Below are 21,492 nucleotides of genomic sequence, written 5' to 3'. Positions count from 1 at the left end.
GGGCTCTACCCTAAATATACGAATCTATGTATATTAGCAACTAACTGTGTTTTGTTAACGTAATTTCAGTTCACCCACTTATTATTTACTTTATTTGCAGTTCATGTACTGTAATTTGTTAACGTAATTTCAGTTCTGAAATCACCTGGGTTGGTTGTGTCTAAAAATAGTATGCACATTTACAAACAATGCACAGAGAAGAACTGTTTAACAAACAAATACCATTTTAATGCATTACTTTCACAGTAGAGCCGCGTCTCATAATCAATAACATTAAAACCATTACCATTACCTGAAAATATGTCCAGGAACTCTTGCTTCGTATGAATTATATTAAATGAACAAGTAATAAGAGTCCATGCTTTAATCTACACTATAATTTAACCCAATTTGATCGTGCATATTTTAATACCTCGGGATTTAATCGCTTCTGTGTAATTTTGGTAAAATAGTGTCTCTAACAGTCAAAATGTATGAAATGTACGTAAGTATGGTTAGAATTATTCGAGATTACAACTACCGTAGTAAATTTATTTATGCACTATGTAATAACAATAATCAGCATATATATTGGTTTTAATTTGGATCATTTTTGTCGCGCATCGCGGTCACCGTTGTGCCATGTCGCCACTCATGCCATGTCGCCACTCATGCCATGTCGCCACTCATGCCATGTCGCCACTCATGCCATGTCGCCACTCATGCCATATCGCCACTCATGCCATGTCGCCACTCATGCCATATCGCCACTCATGCCATGTCGCCACTCATGCCATATCGCCACTCATGCCATGTCGCCACTCATGCCATATCGCCACTCATGCCATGTCGCCACTCATGCCATATCGCCACTCATGCCATGTCGCCACTCATGCCATATCGCCACTCATGCCATGTCGCCACTCATGCCATATCGCCACTCATGCCATGTCGCCACTCATGCCATATCGCCACTCATGCCATGTCGCCACTCATGCCATATCGCCACTCATGCCATGTCGCCACTCATGCCATATCGCCACTCATGCCATGTCGCCACTCATGCCATATCGCCACTCATGCCATGTCGCCACTCATGCCATATCGCCACTCATGCCATGTCGCCACTCATGCCATATCGCCACTCATGCCATGTCGCCACTCATGCCATATCGCTACTCATGCCATAGTGCCTCTCATGCCATGTCGCCACTCATGCCATATCGCCACTCATGCCATGTCGCCACTCATGCCATATCGCTACTCATGCCATAGTGCCTCTCATGCCATATAACCTCTCATGCCATATAATCTCTCGTGCCATATCGCCACTCATGCCACATCGCAGCACTAACACCACATTGCCACTCATGCCACATCGCAGCACTAACACCACATTGCCACTCATGCCATACAGCCATTTATGCCACATCGCCACTCATGCCAGACTACTTACCGTAATGACAAAGCAGACTTTTTAGTCTATTTATCTTTAGTCACGTGAGTGGACCTGCTAAGGTAGTATCATAGATACCAGCATTATCATCTATATGGATATTGAATAAACTTTTTAATTTTACCAAGGAATTAAAAATTCACTTCTTTTTAAAATATCTCTCGTTTGCCATTCGTACTATTCGTTATATATATACCGTACTACATTATGAGTGAACACACCGTACGCTGAATACACCATACGCTGAATACACAATACACTGAATACACCATCATTACACTCCCCATACTTGCCACTCATACCACTCACCATACACCATCATCACACTCCCCATACTTGCCACTCATACCACTCACCATACACCATCATCACACTCCCCATACTTGCCACTCATACCACTCACTATCCACCCCTTAATATCACCACAAGCCTTAACTTCACTCACGGACTTCCATGCGCTGTTAGGCCGTCCGCACCAGAGCGGCGCCGGCAATTTTCCGGTCATAAGGAAATCTCCGTCCACTGGCCTGGCGCTGCACGCATAGTTAGCTCTTAAGACGGTCGTAAACTTGAGTCCCTAGCCTACGATTTGTCGTAGGGGTAAATCTTTAGGCTGTATGATCCTTAGAACTGTCGTAAACATGAGTCCCTAGCCTACAATTTGTCGTAGGGTTAAATCTTTAGGCTGTATGATCCATAGAACTGTCGTAAACATGAGTCCCTAGCCTACGATTTGTCGTAGGGTTAAATCTTTAGGTTGCATGATCCTTAAAACTGTCGTAAACATGAGTGCCTAGCCTACGATTTGTCGTAGGGATAATGCGTACGACGCAGACTAGGTGTCGTCATATCGGAAAAGTTCAATACCGATTCGCTGACGGTTTGTCACATCGTCAGCGAATCGCTGATGAGCCTCAGTGATCACACTTATTTCTTTCTGTGTCATGAGGCTGATTTGTAACGGCGTTTTCATTTGATTTATCAAAAAAATTTGAATGCAACCGAAATTTTTATTATTTTGAGTGTTAATTTCCATACAATTCTTTACATTCAAATGAGCGCAGAAATGAGGGTATTTCTCTCAACGCTGAAGTCATTTAATGAAGAAACGAACTAAATGCTACGTAAGCAATTTTGGACCATGATAAAAGAAATATCGTGGTAGTTTCATAATATTTCAAAATATTACCGATCTCAATTATCGACCTCAATTAATTATTTCTTTATCGACCTATTTTGTGGGTAGTTTTATTCCTCTATCGACCTCAATGGTCGATGATAATCCCTCAATGTTTTCTCCCCAATGTAGGTATGTATTTAAGTTTTCGTTGTTGAGCGTAATTTGTCCGTAATTAATCGCAACTTTTTCAATGATAATTAACCGTTATTTTCCGTAGTTAATCGTAATTTTTCGTAGTTAATTATAATTTTTCCGCGGTTAATCATATTTTTTCCGTGTTTGATCATATTTTTTCCGTAGTCAATCGTAATTTTTCCGTGGTTAATCGTAAATTTTCCGTTGTTAATCGTAATTTGTCCGTTGTAAATCGTAATTTTTCCGTGGTAGATCATATTTTTTCCGTGTTTAATCATAATTTTTCCGTGGGTAATCGCAATTTTCCCGTGGTTAATCATTTTTTCCGTGTTTAATCATAATTTTTCCGTGGTTAATCGTAATTTTCCCGTAGTTAATCATAATTTTCAGTGGTTAATCGTAATTTTCCATGGTTAATCGTAATTTTACCGTGGTTAATCATAATTTTTCCGTTGTTAATCGTAATTTTTCCGTAGTTAATCATAATTTCTCTGTTGTTAATTATATTTTTCCGTGGTTAATCGTAATTTTTCCGTGGTTAATCTTAATTTTTCCGTGGCTAATCGTAATTTTCCCGTGGTTAATCATATTTTTTCCGTGTTTAATCATAATTTTTTCGTGGTTAATCGTAATTTTACCGTAGTTAATCATATTTTTTCCGTGTTTAATCATAATTTTTCCGTGGTTAATCGTAATTTTTCCGTGGTTAATCGTAATTTTTCCGTAGTTAATCATAATTTTTCCGTGGTTAATCGTAATTTTTCCGTGGTTAATCGTAATTTTTCCGTAGTTAATCATAATTTTTCCGTTAATTTTTCCGTGGTTAATCGTAATTTTTCCGTGGTTAATCGTAATTTTTCCGTAGTTAATCATAATTTTTCCTTGGTTAATCGTATTTTTCCCGTGGTTGATCGAAATTTTCCCTGGTTAATCATAATTTTTCCGTAGTTAATCATAATTTTTCCGTAATTAATCATAATTTTGTCATGGTTATTCGTAATTTCCCCTTAGTTAATCTTTTTTATGTTGTAGTTGAGCATAATTTTTCCGTGGTTAATAGCAATTTTTTGGTATTTAGTCATAACTTTTTCGTAGCTAAGCATAATGTTTTCATGGTTAATCGTAATTTTTTCCGTAGTTAATCATAATTTTTTCATGGTTGATCGTAATTTTCCGTAGTTATATATATTACTCGTGACCTGATGCGGGCTCACGTTATCGGTGGTATCGCTGACTCGAGGTCATAGGGGACGCGTGACTCGTTTACGCGGCGAACTCGAGCTTGATGAGAAGCAAGAGAATATTTCCGTGAATGAGAGGCGGAAGTGTTTTTAAATCTTATATTGCAATAGTTTAATATAGTTATGATGTATACAAATGGCCTTCATGATTTGCTCTAAAATACACTCATTTGTATATAGCTCATACACGTACATGTCGTGCGTGCAATTTGATTTATTGTAATAAAATCACGCATATAAACCAATACTTGAAATTATCATGGTGAGATTAAGCAATAAATTTAATTTGAATTAATTATAAAAATTTAATTATTAACTTAATTATTAACCCGAACTTGATATTTTATTTTAAGTTGATATAAGGATTTTCGTGTAAAAGTTTTTGAAAATTTAAAATGAGAAGTAAAAATGAATATTTATTAATAAGAAATTAGGGAATGCTATTATCAATAGGCTTCATTGTTTTTATCATTAGGAATTATTCATTATTAGGTGTTAATATTCGTATTATGTATTATATTATTATTATTATACGTTATTGTTTTCTAATCGCAATCATTAGCACAATCGCCTGCGCAACTCATTTTGATTATCCATAGACGCTACAAACGAATGATTATATTAAAGTATCACGTAAATACGTCAATTTATACAGCCTATATATAATAAGCATACAAATATGTGATTTAAACACAGTAACTTCTGCTTGATACGAGACCCTGCATAGTATTATGCTCATGATACTCTTCCTGATATTACATAGCAGACATGATATTACATGGTATACATGATACTACATAATAGACATGATTCATGGTTGATGTCATACGTGTGATACTTGCTTTTACATGGTGGATATGATGCATGGTGGACATGATACATGGTAGACATGATACATGGTGGACATGATGCATGGTGGACATGATGCATGGTAAACATGATGCATGGTGGACATGATGCATGGTAAACATGATACATGGTGGACATGATGCATGGTAAACATGATGCATGGTGGACATGATACATGGTGGACATGATACATGGTGGACATGATGCATGGTAAACATGATGCATGGTGGACATGATGCATGGTAAACATGATGCATGGTAAACATGATGCATGGTGGACATGATACATGTTGGACATGATACATAGTAAACATGATGCATGGTAAACATGATACATGGTGGACATGATACATGGTGGACATGATNGGTGGGTGATATACCTGTCTCTTATACACATCTAGATGTGTATAAGAGACCGGTATTTGTGGCGTCACGGTATTTGTGGCGTCACGGTATTTGTGGCGTCACGGTATTTGTGGCGTCACGGTATTTGTGGCGTCACGGTATTTGTGGCGTCACGGTATTTGTGGCGTCACGGTATTTGTGGCATCACGGTATTTGTGGCATCACGGTATTTTGTAGCGCATGATTCATCACTTTTTGACCAGCCCGGCCTCCATATAATCCCCACAACCGTAGGCTTTTATTAAACCTCGTAACATGCGGGCTTTTTTTCTAGCCCCACAACACGAGGCTTTATTTTTCTTTTAATGTTATTATCCTCTCGTGTTTGTATTTAGGTCTCGGCTGGTACACTGTTTACCACTTATGATATTATACACGCTGGAAAATTTACGGGAATTTTCTTTTGTGACGTGCGATACGGAAGTCCCGTTAGATTTTTACATTAATTCATGGTTGCTTTTTAAAACTTTTTTTTTGTGCGGACATGAACATTTATTTTTTATTTTAATTTTTACTTATTTTGTTTATTTTCCGTGAGAAAATGACTTCTGTGGGCCAAGAGCTCGGCTGCCATATTATCAAGCCTGCACATTTTTGTACAACTCAACATTTTGATGGACTGATCTCTCCATGAATTATTTTTTGCCAAGAACGCAACGTGTATGAAAACTTATTTAGGGATGCAAGTTTGTTTTGCTGATTAATCCTGCTGGTTAATTAGAATATATAGCTATCCGACGAGCAGTTTAACCCGGCAGGTTAGTCCGAATAGCATGGCTATTTGGCAGGTTAACAAGTGTGAAGGTTTAATTCGACGTGGCCAGTTAGCCACGCAGAGCAGGTTTTTTTTTGTGCGCGTCTCGGAAACAAAATTTTTTCACCACAGCGCAATGGGCGCGTTGTTTATTATTTCCTGATGACACGAAGCGTGCCATGTCATCATATAAATAATTAACCTTTTTTCAACGGATGCATTAAAGTTACCATTAGTAGAGAAATTGTTTACTCTTTATCTATGGATGCATTGACCGTTGCCAATGCTATTCTTACCTAAAGTATGTTAAAAGATTTACCGTTAAGCAGAAAAAGGACATAGTCTTTGTCTACGGATATAGAATAGACTAGAATAAAAGTGTCGGCACTGAAGACATAGGCCCATGGCCTGTTGCCGATTCTTGTACTTTTCGTGACTTGATTCACAAGGAATCTGGCCTTATGAACGCGATCTTTCCATAACTGACGATTGATTGAGATAGCTGGTGGACTTATTGCCTGGTCCGTAATTTGCTAGGCATTTTAAGACTGAACATATGCTCCTGCATAGCTTCGTCTAGTGTGTTCTTGAAGGCGTTCATATACTCGGAGCGTCAACGATGCTATCAGGGAGGCTGTTCCACATGTCGGTGACTCGAAGCGAGAAGAAATGTTGTCGCGTGGATGTGTTACAACGCAGTTTTTTTAGTTTATATAGCCGTGGCCCCTGGTGTTGGTTTTTGTTTCAAATTCTAGTAATCCTTCTGGGACGCTGTATAAACCGTGGGTATATTGTATATAATATATACCCTGTATATACCGCATTGTATACTTCAACGAGGTCACCACGCAGACATCGATAACGGAGGCTTGGAAGTTTCATAATCATTAATTTTTCCTCATTGGGCGTGCCTTTTAATCCCAGAACTATCCTTGTTGCACGTTTTTGAACACTCTCGACTAAATTTTTGTCCTTTTCAAGTTTTGGTGACCACACTGCTTATATATCAACCGTCGTTCATGCTATTCCTACCTAAAGTCGAGATGCCTGATGCAGTAGACAAGGTGTGTTTCTGGGAGACTGGGAGTGCCGCAGAGTCTTCATCATCACTCGCAAAGCTTGCAGCTTAAAAGCCTAGTTGAAACGTTCTTTGCTAACGCCAGAGCGTGCTATGCATTAATTAATGTTCGCATTAATAACATTTCGCATCCAATATGTACATGAGAATCGTTATTATTCAATGCATGACTTTATATAGATCACGTAGAGCATATTTATGAGGTGCCTGTCGCATGCAGATCGATGTACATGGTGAATGTAAAGCTATACAGAATATTGCACCATGAATTTACATACAGGGAATGTTGCAATGAGACTCGGCTTTCGTGTATGTGTTTGTTGATGAATTATACATAAGTTTGTGTGAAGAAACCATAAGTGGCTCATCAGTGAAAGGAATATCATCACATTGTTTTTTCAACGAGTGAATTCAAGCTTTGTACAATAAACTTTGAAACTCATCACCATATTTTACTTGAAAATAATAATGACCAACCTCATTCATTAAGTTAGAATGTTGTAACGAGCAGAAATTGCTAAATAAATTATTAATTATGAATGGTGTAGCATAGGTTAGAAATATAAAATATATGAAATATCAAAAATGATAAAATACGAGGGCAATGGTTAAGTCCAGGATATAATTTCCAGTCGAGCATTCCTGATGGAACGTTAATCGGCCGCGCCACGAATTGACTTCTTTGCTAAACCGGTTTTGTGTGCCGCACTGCGCGCGGATAGGCAGGAAATTGAAAGAATTTCCTTCAACTCCAGGGCGTATCGAACGGCAAATAATGTTGCGCATTACCGTATATATCGTATTATGCATTATATTTCAATATAGATATATATATATACATTGGATATTATTAGACGTGCGATTTATGACCAGAGAATTCGTTGATTAAAATTATTAGAGAGTTCAACAATTCTTCAGATGACGTTGGTAGATCGCATGTTTCAGGAAGTAGTTTTAGTTTATTAACAACGTTTCGAATGAAACATTCATTTTTAAGTTACAAGAAGCATTAAATATTGAAATTTTGATGGAAAAATTACATAAAAAATAAATAGAATATAATAGTAAATAGTAACAACAGTACAAGAAGTAGTTAAACATTAGCAGGTGTGTAGCTAAAGTTATTTATATTGTATTAATTCAAATGTACTTAGAAAAATGAGAGGTCATTTATAATTGTGCCAATAGTGACACTTTTTACTCCCACAGTCTGAGCAGTGCGCTGACGTAGCATTGATACGCGTTTTTGTCGGGCCAAACTGAGTCCGGATGACTCGAATAATCGCAAAAAGTGTGTCGATATTTAGACAAAGTCCAACTCTTTTCTCTGAGATGTGTTTAGTGAGACTGCATATCTACTCAATTATCAAAAGAATTAGTTATTGTATTGATAATTTTATTTCCTGGTGTCATTTTCAAGTTAAATTCTACGAATGATGAGTCATGGGTCAAAGCTCATGACTCGTCGACTTCTATATTGCTTGTTTGTACCGTCATGTATCGAGCTATGGCCGTCCTCACTCACAGAAATAAGTGAGACTTTGTCCAAATAACGATGGACTATTTGCCCTCTTGTATGGGTCATATTCACCCAGCCCGAATACATAACATATCTGTGCTACGTCACTATTAGGACAGTATAACCCATTAATTTATCTGAGTGCCGCTAGCAGGCCTCCCAAACCTGGGCTTGAGGGTGGAGCGTCGCAAGCGAGGTGGAGGGACATGACTTATGTGTCCCGGGACTTGTTGGGGTAAAGAGACTTGAGAAGTTATTGCTTAATATAGACTTATTTATTTACAGGCTTATTTCTTAATATAGCAACCTTCTTCTTTTATGGTCAGCGATGACGAATGTCTCCTGGAGTGGCTCTTTTGACCATTTATGCCGTTCTACGTTAACAAATTTATGCTTATACCTTTATACCTATACCTTTATACCTATACCTTTATATCATACCTTTATACCTATACCTTTATACCTATACCTTTATACATATACCGTACCTTTATACCTATACCTTTATACATATACCTTTATACCTATACCTTTATACCTATACCTTTATACCTATACCTTTACACTTATACCTTTGTGCCTTTGCGGTGAGTAACTGTATAAATAAAGTTGTATGCAATGTTTGTTAATGTTGCCGTGTTAGTGTAGGCGCACATGGTGTAGGTGTGATGCTGCTGTGTCGCTGCAGGTGGTGTTGTGGTGCTGGTGTAATGTTGTAATGTAATGTTTTAATTTAATATTATGAAGTAATATTATAATTAAATGTTATAAGGTAATGTTATTATTTATTATTATAGAGTAGTGCAATAATGTCCTATAATAAGTTTGTAACATAATGCACTACAGGTGGTGTACTGCGTGGCGTTCAGTCTGTCGCTGTGGTGGCTGCTGGATGAATCAAGTAAGGCGGTTCTCATATATTAGATAATTTTTGTTTTCATATAATGACTGTTAACCATAACATATTTAGGATAATTATCGTTCATTATAAGTTCACACAAAATATTCGTATTATATTATTATTCATTACTATTTCACTGGAATAGATTCTGGAATTGATTTGGTATGAATTGGCTTGAGATTTTATCAGGATAAGTAAAATGAACTTTACATACGCTTTAAATGATTCCTTGTAAATGCAAGATTTTATGAATGTAAATTTTCCCCATTTTTCGTTGCCTTTCATTAATTTTGTCGAGTTCTCAATAAATTGCGTTAATAAAGGCCACTTATCTTGAACATTAAGTCTTCATCATAAATGCTGAGAAATTTTTTATTTAAAAGTATGTCGCGTAAAATCCCATACGGCAAAATTATTTAGATTACTCCAATTCACCGATGAATTTATAATCAGGGCCATATATACATTATTATACAACCTCATCAGGTAGTGTAAACTACGTATTAAAATTTGGATACTTATATTTTAACCATAAGTTCATTATCAGGGCTAAAGTTATTGCTAAATTCGTATAAAATTCGATATTTTATACGTTATCAGCCCGCCTGTTTTAGTTTACTCAAGGCCCCCTGTAAAATTTCATGCGCTTGTTACGCATGCGCACTGTCCTCGTGTGACACGCAGCGTATCACACGCGTTATACATGCGCAGTGCTGCAATCATGTCACGCTTTGTCACGCGTGGTCTTACAAATAGCGTGTCATGTAATAACCAAACTCGTGCATACACACGGTGCCTTTTAGGTTATTTTCAAAATTCCATTGTTCATATGATTAAAAATGTGATTATCGAATATATTTTCATGTTTCATGTAACCATGCATGTTTAGTATGAGTAACCTATGTTCAATACCTATTAGTAACCTATGTTCTGCAGTGTGTGTAACTGTCCGGTGAGTACACATATATTGTTCAGTGATGATCGAGTAACATATGTTCAGTGTTAGCAACTGTCCGGTAAGTGCACATATGTTCAGTATAAGTAACCTATGTTCAACGTGTACCCGTATGACACCCTCGCCAAGTATCCTATACAAAGTGTGTGTGTCAGTGTACCGCAGCGAGCACACCAACAGCAGCGGACGTGTGCCAGGCTACGTGTTGTGCGCAGGACACTTGGTGCTGGTGGTGGCCTCCTTCGTCATGCTCTACGGCCTCTACAAGGTCTGTGACACCTCCTATATATCACTAGAATATCTCTGTAATGCTTTTATTATGCATTTATACATAATATCTTTTGTATATGTGTGCATAATATATGGTTGTGGCATACATGGCATAATATGTGTGTGTTTATGCATTTATGTTGTGTAATGCATCTAAAGTACTATTTTAGATTATTATTACTGGTTGTTAAACGTGTTTAATCAGCATTATTATGTAATTGACTGACAATGTTTTTCTTTAGCTCACATGCATGTAGTATCATCTTGTGATGCACCATAATTGCCACCGAGATATTATCATGCTAATCTGAAACATTCAACCACCCGAGCCTAATGATCAGACTAATCGTTTGTTCGTAATTTGGTCACTTAAGCTAATATTTCAAGCAATTTTACCATTCTATCTCATCTCAATCTGAAATTTCTCGTCATTAATTTGACCGATTTTAACTAGCGTGCCTAAACTTCATCTGGAAGCTGAAATAAGTTGAACGACTTCATTATATGATTTCAGATCCCAAAGTGTAACATCCGTGTGTAAATTCATCACTGGAATTCGTTAACTATCGAATAGAGAAGTAAACCCATCACTTCCAATGCTTGTATGCCATGGACAACTCCCCAAACTAGAAGTATTAGCATTATTCTCGTTTGACGTACTGCACTGCATGGGGCTGTACTATTAAAATTCATAGTGATTCAAATACACGAAGCGGCCTAAGGAGACTTAGCAAATTCAGTGCACGTATACGGTCTAAACGCGCGTAAGCGGTATAAACCCACGTATACGGCCTAAGCGCACGTAGCGGCCCAAGGTCACATAGCGGCAAATTTCTCGTCTATGATTGGTGGGTTTGGCCTGAAATGGACGGAGCTGGGACGAAGCTTATCAAGTGATGGAGTTTACAAACTCGCAACTATTTTTACCAGTACGGCCCCTGTCTATTGCATCAATTGTTCGTGCGCGCCGCAAGTTTGTCGCTCACCAGCTTCGTGTTAGAATAGAATAGAAGTGTCGGCACTGGAGAAATAGGCCCATGGCTTGTTGCAGATTTTTGAATTTTTCGTGACTTGATTCACAAGGGATCCGGCCTTTGGAACCCGATCTTTCCATAGCTGACGAATGACGATTGATTGAGATAGCTGCTGGACTTATTGGCTGGTCCGTAATTTACTAGTCATTTTAAGACTGAACATATGCTCCTGCATGGCTTCGTCTAGTCTGTTCTTGAAGGCGTTCACACCCGGAGCGTCGTGTTGCAGAGGATGGCGCGAGTGGTGCTGTGCTGGGTGCTGCTCATGGTCCTTGTATTCTTCCCTGAGATGGGGCTGGTGCTATTCGTCAACCTCTACCACAGGGTGGGTGATATACCGTGGCGATATACCGTGGTGATATACCGTGGTGATATACATGTATAGCATTTGTCTCTGAGATGGGGCTGGTGCTATTCGTCAACCTTTACCACAGGGTGGGTGATATACCGTGGTGATATACCGTGGTGATATACCATGGTGATATACATGTATAGCATTAGTCTCTGAGATGGGGCTGGTGCTATTCGTCAACCTCTACCACAGGGTGGGTGATATACCGTGGTGATATACCATGGTGATATACATGTATAGCATGTGCCTCTGAGATGGGGCTGGTGCTATTCGTCAACCTATACCACAGTGTGAGTGATATACCGTGGTGATATATAACTATACTTGCATGTGTCGCATCTACTCCTCCATGGGGGTGAGTATAGCAGCTTCATTATATTTAAATATATCGAAGATTAACATAATTGATAATTAGATACCTCTGCATTTTACGCGCTTACAGCATTAGTATTGGTGCATATTCATTAATTTTTATCGGCGTATCAATCTTATATATCACAATAGTTCATGGTATCGATATATTATGCACTTATACGATAGACACAACTATAAACAGGTCAATTCTTATCATTTATTTCAAATGCTCACAGAATATATAGCCAATTATAGGAATTTACTTCAGTTAGTTCATTTACATTAGGCTAGCCTTTTGTACGAGATTCGATTAATATCTTTGGTTCTTTGAGTGGTTACTATATTGTATTGTGGTTATTACATTTATTTTAACCTAAAACCTTAAATTCCACTGATGTTTCATAACAAATATACTGAGAGAGATTTGATTGCTTTCAGGTTTAATTAAATCTTAATTATACTCTGATTGATAAGGTTTAGAAATGATTACTTTAATTTATATAACGATATTCAAATCATTACATGCTTTCCTAAATAAGGAATTAGCGAACAATGATACACATCCTTAAATAATGAACTAGGACCTTGAACACTATAATATAATTTCAATCATACACTCATTACTGAAATATTATTGCATACATTCATTACTGATTATATTTATTCCTGATTACATTCATTATTGATTATGTTTATTTCTGAATACATTAATTACTGATCATATTCATTACAGATTACATTAATTACTGATCATATTCATTACAGATTAAGTTTATTACCGATTATGTTTATTACTGAATACATTAATTACTGATCATATTCATTACAGATTAAATTTATTACTGAATACATTAATTACTGATCATGTTTATTACAGATTACATTTATTACTGAATACATTAATTACTGATCATGTTAATTACTAATTACATTTATTACCGATTTTCTCATTGTCCAGACAGTGGCGACGTCGTCCGGCATGCTGGACCTCGCCCTGTACACCGTGCGCGCCGCTCTCAACGTCAGCACTTATTCTTAATATTTTGTGATAAATTACTTATTGATTAATAATAATTATGTGCTAATAGTTTATGGAGATTTTACACAAACTTTGCTTTGTGCATCTTCTTCACCAAAAGTATGAACAGTGTTTTATGCCAGCGAGCTCAGTTTATTTCATCAGTATCACAAGTGTTTCTAGGTCATTGACACGGTATATTAACATAAACATAACATAGTGATGTCGTCGCAGAAGTGTAGGCCTGATGTGGCCTGTCGCCGATTCTTTTCCTTTTCGTGCCTTGTTCATAGATCTAAACTCGTGTCATTTGATCGGATCTTTTCATGACTGGCGATAGTTTGAAGTAGCTACTAGACTTCCACCGGGTTCGATAAGGAGCTAGGCATTTCAAATCTGAACATATATTTTTCCATAGCTTTATCTAGTCTGTTCTTGAACGCGTTCATACTTGGAGCGCCAACGATGTCATCGGGGAGGCTGTTCCACATGTCGGTTTATTATATCAGTATAAAAAGTCGCTTGTCTCCCGGCAAATTATATCCAATCCCAAACTCTGCACCATTCATTAAAAATTAACTGTTTCAAAAATTTTGATTTCAATGAAATTTTATTACATAATTGCTTATTTAAATGAGGAAATGGGATGGAGTTAAAATCCTTGATTGAGAGACAAGTTATCGGGACTGGAGTCAAGTTTCTGCTCAAGTTCGGGTAAATTCATCAAGTAATCAAACTTTTTGAATCATAAAACGCATAAGAATGTTGTGCAGAAAATCTGTTAATTTATATAATTATTTTTTTTTATCTTTTTTACAGTTATCTTTTTTATGAAAAAGTCTGTATCTATAATTTATTATCCAGTCTTTTACGACGTGGAGTCTAGTGCCGTGTTGGTAATTTTTTATTTTTTTTATATGTGAATGAATGCGAAGTTTTGCATGAGGTTTTTTATGCTCATTTCTGCACGTCATGAATAAAAATAAAATAGAAAAAAAAATTACTGAAAAAGAGGAGGTGTTAACATGTACAGTTTACATGTACGTGTTAGAAGCTGTTGCTGTTATAACCAATCTTAGTGATTGAGCTTTATTTCCACCTCTGAGATATTAAATGGATATATTTATCATTTTAAGGAAGTAAAATCTCGCAATTTTTTTAAACATTGTAGATTAGATTATTAGAAAAGAAAATAATTCTTCTTTAATTTATTGCATTGTTATTTATTCTATGAGAATATATGAACGTTTTTTGGATAATATATTTTTAATGTTTAACATGTAACAAACTTCGCAAGCTAACACTCAATTGAAATTAAAAAATAATTCGTGTTTAATTTTAATTATTATTGACTATATGTGAATACATGATTGTTAAAAGATATTTAGAACAGCTGGCACCCATTGACAGGTGGTGTGCATCCTGTGCGTGCACAGCCTCTACACCAGCTGGCGTCGCAGCCGCAAGACACACCAGCTACACCAGCTACCTCATCACCAGCTGGTATATCTTACTTCAGGTATATCTTACTTCATTATCTCCAGCTGGTATATCTTACTTCATTATCTCCAGCTGGTATATCTTACTTCATTATCTCCAGCTGGTATATCTTACTTCATTATCACCAGCTGGTATATCTTACTTCTTCGCCATTGTTTACTAAGAACTCATCGAAGTACTAATTCATTATCAGTATTTTCAGGTTTCAATGAAGTTATTAAATATCTATTATCACGCATTGTTGGAGACTATCAATACAAATACAAATGTAATAGCTTTAGCTTTTTGTTAACTAATGCATTTACCTGCAACAATGCTATTCCTACTTAAAGGCCTGGTAATGAGAGTTCCCATCTTTATACAAATTTTTTCGATTATTGCTAATCTGTACTTTGGCAAAAAATTGTGTGAGCTAAGATGTTATTCGAGGAGCTACAATAAACTAGTTATGACAGGTTATTCAACTAGTAACTACCACTAGCCACTAGTAACAACCACTAGCCACTAGTAACAACCACTAGCCACTAGTAACAACCACTAGCCACTAGTAACAAGAATCAATTATTATCTCGTACAGTCGCCGCCCAAAGACGCGCTCGAGGACGAGTCTCTGTACAACGGCAGCTACTACAGCGGCCTGCCACCCGCATACCCGGCCAGCCTGTACTCTCAACCGCCATACTCCGGCTATAATAACGGCTATGACATCGACGGTTATGACACCCGTTCACTAGGCGGCTATGGAAGTAACGGTTACGCTGCAAACGGTTACGATGGTCGTTTCGACAACGGGTACCTGAATAATGGATACGCTGCGTCCAAGGAACTAGTGCCTAGTAAAGGGAACGGTCTCCGCATGGAGCCACGGGCTTTGTCCAGGTATGTCATGGTAGTGTGTGGCTTATGATCCCGGGTGGTTGTGGTAGGAGAAGTGAGTTGCAGTTTCGAAACCTAGCTTACCGTGAAAATTTTGCGATCTCTTGAAGCGGTGACATATCAAACAATGCATAATTTTTAACATTGACTATTATTGTTATTATTATTTCATACATTATTATGTATTATTATTATTATTTCATATCACATCATTCCACCACACATTTAATATAACTTTTATTTCCAAAATACCTGATAACTATTCATTCTTCTACATTGTTACCTATTGATTCGAATTTAAATCTTTGTTTTTCCATGAGAAAGGCGAAAATGCAGAATCATTATTTCGAACTATGAAATAATGCCAGATAATTTCAAGGGAGTGCGTGTAGATGAATATTTAAATACAAAAGAGAGATACCGGTGTTTACACCCAGAGAACGAGTGGAATTTTGTCCAATTAGCGATGCACTTTTTGCCCTTTTGTGCGTCATCCTGACCCACTTTGGACTGGCAAAGTAAGTCATAAGTACTACTTCCGCTCTCTGCCCCTGCTGTGCGTAAGAAATTGTGTCATTATTTGGAGAAAGATTCATTAATTTTTCTGATTTGGGGTTTGCTTTGATGGAATTGGAAGTGAAAATTAATTTACTTATTAAGTTCAAAAGCAATGCGTGTTGGAATTAAAAGACATCACTGCAGCGAAAAATATACATGGTAATCATAATCATATTATATTAATAATAAAATAATAAAATTAATGAATCAATTATAAACTAATACTAATAATGGTAAAACATAATTAAAGATAGAAATATTTGTTGCCGGATGTCCAGATGTTGCTGTATTATATATGATGGATTCATTTTATTTGCTGCATTTGACGCATTTCATGTACAACAAATATTGTATATAACTATACTTTTCACCCGCCCACCCGGCAGATGTTCCTCGCACTTGTCTCTTCGCTACGACCCCGTCTACGGCAGCCAGCGTCTGCCTGCTCAGTTCAACGCAGCGCTCTACGCCTCCGCCACCTCCCTCACTAATGTCGCCGGCCATACCGGTACATGCTCAGCTGCATGATACGAGGAGTCAACAGCATGCTAATAACTTCTTATAATATAATTGTTGAGTCAAATTACTGACGAGGAGTCAACAGCATGCTAATAACTACTTAGAACTCTTGGGTCATATTACATACGAGGAGTCAAGCGCTGTTTAGTACACCTAAGTACGCACAGCGGTCTAAGTACATGTACCGTAGTGGCCTAAGGACATGTAGCGGCCTAAGTACATATAGAGGCCTATGTACATGAAGCGGTCTAAGTACATGTAACGGCCTAAGTACATGTAGAGGCCTATGTACATGAAGCGGTCTTAAGTGCATGTAGGGGCCTAGGTACACGTAGCGGCCTAAGTACATGAAGGGGCCTAGGTACACGTAGCGGCCTAAGCACACGTAGCGGCCTAAGTACATGTAGGGGCCTAGGTACACGTAGCGGCCTAAGGACGCGATGCGGCCGATTTCTCGTCCATGATTGGTGGGTTTAGCTTGAAAAGTCGGCAGTGATTGTCTGACGGAGTTACGAACTCGTAATTAATTTTGATATTACCGCCCCGTATGAGCTGGGGGACCCAGTAACAAATTATTTCCCCCGAGTACACCACGATTAAGATTAATTATTTTATAAGAAAACATTGAATTATTTACTGAACCCAGTAGGACGTGTCCAGTAAGTTTCTGGGGATCGTTAATGTCTTGTTTTATCTGTGGCGTTCATCTATCCGCGTGTTTTTTCTAATAATCAATTATCGTATTTTTTATCAATTATTGTATTTATTCTAATTATTAATTCTTGTATTTTTTCTAATAATCAATTCTCGTATTTTTTCTAATAATCAATTATCGTATTTTTTCCAATTATCAATTCTCGATTTTTTCTAATAATCAATTATCGTATTTTTTCTAATAATCAATTATCGTATTTTTTCTAATAATCAATTCTCATATTTTTCCTAATTATCAATTCACGAATTTTTTTTAATTATCAATTATCAATTCTCGTATTTTTCCTAATTATCAATTCTCGTATTTTTTTCTAATTATCAATTTTCGTATTTTTCCTAATTATTTATTAATTGTTAAAATGAAACGAATTAATGAATGAATTACAGTAAAGTGATCATAGCTTGTCGATAATCGTCAATTTCGACGCGTGACTTGTTTTGTTTGCAGGTTCGTACTACCTGCGAGGCGGTTGCCTGCAACACCAACGACAGCTGGTGTCGGCAGGTGGCTTGCACACGGCAGCCTACCTGCAGCAGATGGTGCAGTACCTGCCCCAGGACTACGCCACGCAGTCCCTAGACCGCAGGGGGTGAGACATACTATTTAATTCAATTTATTTTAATTCATTTTTAATTCGATTTTTTTTTAATTTTTAAGTTTTTCAACATTTATTTCTTAAATTTTTAATTAAATTTAATCTCGATGTTAACCCTTTTATAAAACGTTATCAAATGGCGGCATACTTCGAAAAAAAAACGAAAGTTATCGCTGTGTCTAATGACTGATTGGAAAATAAAACGGTCTGACCGATGTTTTTTCTGGACGGCCGCACCGTGAAATAAAACAATATCATCGTTTTTTCAAGTTAATGTATGGAAACAGACTGGTCATGGTTGAATTTAACGGGCCACTGAAACGTTGGTCCAACCGTTTTTTTGTGAGTCATTGAACGCACATCAACGCTTTGTCAACTGTATGGATTAAGTGAATAGTTTTAATTTAATTAAGTTAATTTAAATGCGAGTGCCCTAATTACCTATGCTGACTGCTGTGTCAGCACCAAGTTCACTTATGCTCACTCAGAGGATAAACAATGATTATACATAATAGTTAACTACATCATCTTCTAAATATGTATGAAACTTTGTGGGTTTGTTCGTGTTCTTGAAACTTTGATTTGATAAAAATGAAATAAAATATTAGAAATAAAGAAAGTATATAAGTATAAAGAAAGTATGAGTATTAATAAACAGCACATCTTTAATACATAAATTTTAGGTATAATAATATAACTAAATATATCAGATTCAGGAGAGAGATGGACTGGTACAACCTGACTCAACTACGATATTCAATACTCAATAACAATTAATATAGTTTCAATATATAATTATTACGAATAATAATATTTTAATTGTCGTTGATCAGGTTGAGGAGAGAGGAAGACTGCGACACCCTGAGCCTGCGGGGCGTGGGGGTGCGGGGGCCACGTCAGGGCTTCATCCTCGCCCCCCGAGGACGGGGGAGCCTCGCCCCCCGGGGGCGGGGCAGTCAGATGTCGCTGGGGGGCAACAGCGACGAGCTCGGCCAGTACAAAGACGTGGCTCTCTGACGTCCGCTGCGTTAATTACCAATTAGCTCATTAGTTAATAAGCTAAAAAAATATTGATTATTGTTTATAAAGGTCAAGTCGAAATGACCTCCGCTGCGTTATTTACCAATTAGGTGATTAATTAATAAGCTAACAGAAATATTGATTGTTGTGTATAAAGGTCAAGTTGTTGTTGTTAGTTGCCCGGGACCGCTGCTCGGCGGCGCCCCCGAAAAGGCGGCGGCTCCGGGGGAGGAGGGGGGAGGGGAGGTTCCGCTCCAAGGATGTCGGCGAAGGATGGGAGCGACGAGAGGAAAGCCGCAGTCGGCCCAGGGTTAGACCAGAGGTCCAGAGGGGTCAGCGAGGTGGGATGCGAGGGGCAGCTGAAGAGGTGATGAGTGGTGTGGTCCATAGTGCCGCACTCAGGGCAGAGTGGGCTGTTGGCTGCACCAATGCGGGCGAGGTACGAATTGAGCCGCGATGAGTAGCCAGAGCGGAGCTGGGAAAGGGCGCTTCTGGTCGCCCTGGGGAGGGATAGCTTGCTGGATGAGACAGTGGGGGCAGGGGTCAGCAACACCTTGTTGGGAGCTGCTGAGGACAGGTAGGATGAGACAGCGGAGCTGTGCAGGGTCCTGAGGGCAGCGGAGTAGGTGTCGGGGCGGGAGGGATCCCTCCTCCAGCAGGTGAGAGACTGAAGGGAGGAAGCGGGACTGGAGCGTGTGCTTCATGGACCGAGGCCCTGATGTCTGGGTGACGATAGGGTAGCTGGGATGGTGTGGTCGAAGGGCACTGGCAAGGTACTGTGAGCAGAGCAGAGAGATGTGTTCGGCCACGGCTAAGACCTCAGCTTCACTGTGCAGGTGAGAAGCGGAGGCCATTTTAAGAGATCCCGTGGCTATGCGGAGGGCAGAGTTTTGAATAGTTTGCAGCTTGGAGATTGCCGAGGGAGAGGCGTTAGGGAACCACGCTGGGGCAGCGTAGGTGAAGAGGGACTTAATAAGAGCCTTGAAAGTCACCAAGAGGGTTTCCTTCTACTGCCCCCAGCTGCTTCCGGCAAGGGATTTGAGGATGTTGAGGCGCGGGCGGACTCTCTGTCATATCACAGCGATATGAGGCTAGAAGGTGAAGTGGCGGTCAAGAGTGACCCCGAGGATCTTCGGGGTTCGACAAAGTGGGAGGTTGGACCCCTCCCATCTGACATGAGGGTCTATTTGTGATTGATGGGTGTCAGAGGTGAAGAGGGTGGTGTGGGATTTGGGGATAGACACCGATAACCCCTTCCGACGAGCCCATGCCGCCACATCGGAGGAGTGTGAGGAGAGGACTGCAGACGCGTCGGCGATCTGCACGGCCCCCGCAGCGGCTGTGAAATCGTCCGCATAGGAGGTGATTAAGGGGGCGGACTGGGGGAAGTCTGAGACATGGGAGTTGAAGAGGGCGGGCGAGATGACGGATCCCTGTGGGACTCCAGCGAGGACCGGCCGTGGAGAAGAGATGCAGCTGTTGTAGGAGCACCTGGCTGACTGGCCTCTGATGTAGCAGATCAGCCAGCGGGTGATATTGGCGTGGAGGGGAGTGATGGTGATGTGAGAGATGAGCTGAGCATGAGGCATGGTGTCAAAAGCCTTGCTGAAGTATATTGCCATTGCTATTGTCCTGGTTGGTGGGCGAGGCTGTTTGAAGCCTGTAGCTATGGCCTGGGTTAGTGGAAGCAGGGCAGATGTTGTGGAGTGAAGGGAGCGGAAACTTGAACTTGAACTTGAACTTGAACTCGTCGGATGGTTGAGGCCTCTAGCAAGGCCTGTTCATCTCTCCAAAGTCGAAGCCAACCCAATTCAATACAGGACCCTAATTCTGGCATTCTGGCTTATATAGTGATGGCAGGTCCCTCCAGTGATGGTCAAGTAAGTTTTTAAAAGAGTTCGCAGATGTAGCCGAGACCACACCATCGGGCAGGTCGTTCCACGAGTCGATAATCCTGTGCGAAATGAAGTTTCCTCTCACGTTAAGCCGATATTTGCTCTTATACAGCTTCATGGAGTGACCCCTGAGTCGCGTTGTAGTGGCCTTAATGAACGTTGGGTGCTGAACGCTGTAGTACCCGTGCAGGTATTTGTAAACCTCGATCATGTCGCCGCGCAAGCGTCGGTGTTCCAGACAAGGTAGTTTCAGTGACCTGGGACAAAACCATGCTGACTTTCGCTAATCAGGTTATTACGCAACAGGTGTTGCAATATTTGTGACCTCACCAAC

General features: G+C 39.0%; 1 protein-coding gene across 1 annotated transcript; it reads left to right on the top strand.

Moving 5' to 3' along the window:
• Nucleotides 1–7,042: 7,042 nt before the first annotated feature.
• Nucleotides 7,043–21,392, top strand: LOC108680903. Its single transcript, XM_018169831.2, has 10 exons — nucleotides 7,043–7,063; nucleotides 9,443–9,497; nucleotides 10,608–10,720; nucleotides 11,986–12,081; nucleotides 13,421–13,483; nucleotides 14,891–14,983; nucleotides 15,558–15,859; nucleotides 16,801–16,922; nucleotides 18,096–18,237; nucleotides 19,077–21,392. The coding sequence occupies exons 1-10, from the start codon at nucleotides 7,043–7,045 to the stop codon at nucleotides 19,258–19,260; spliced, it is 1,191 nt and encodes a 396-aa protein (XP_018025320.1). The 3' UTR covers nucleotides 19,261–21,392.
• The last annotated feature ends 100 nt before the right edge of the window (nucleotides 21,393–21,492 follow it).

Source organism: Hyalella azteca, unplaced genomic scaffold (assembly GCF_000764305.2).
Source record: "Hyalella azteca isolate HAZT.00-mixed unplaced genomic scaffold, Hazt_2.0.2 contig14886, whole genome shotgun sequence".
Lineage (NCBI taxonomy): Eukaryota > Metazoa > Arthropoda > Malacostraca > Amphipoda > Hyalellidae > Hyalella > Hyalella azteca.
This window is presented reverse-complemented; position numbering and strand designations above follow the sequence as displayed.

Coding starts and splice junctions, on each gene's coding strand:
- LOC108680903 (XM_018169831.2), top strand. CDS start 7,043: ATGCCTGATGCAGTAGACAAG. Junction 10,721..11,985: donor TGCTCTACGGCCTCTACAAG/GTCTGTGACACC, acceptor GTCGTGTTGCAG/AGGATGGCGCGAGTGGTGCT. Junction 16,923..18,095: donor TAATGTCGCCGGCCATACCG/GTACATGCTCAG, acceptor TTTTGTTTGCAG/GTTCGTACTACCTGCGAGGC.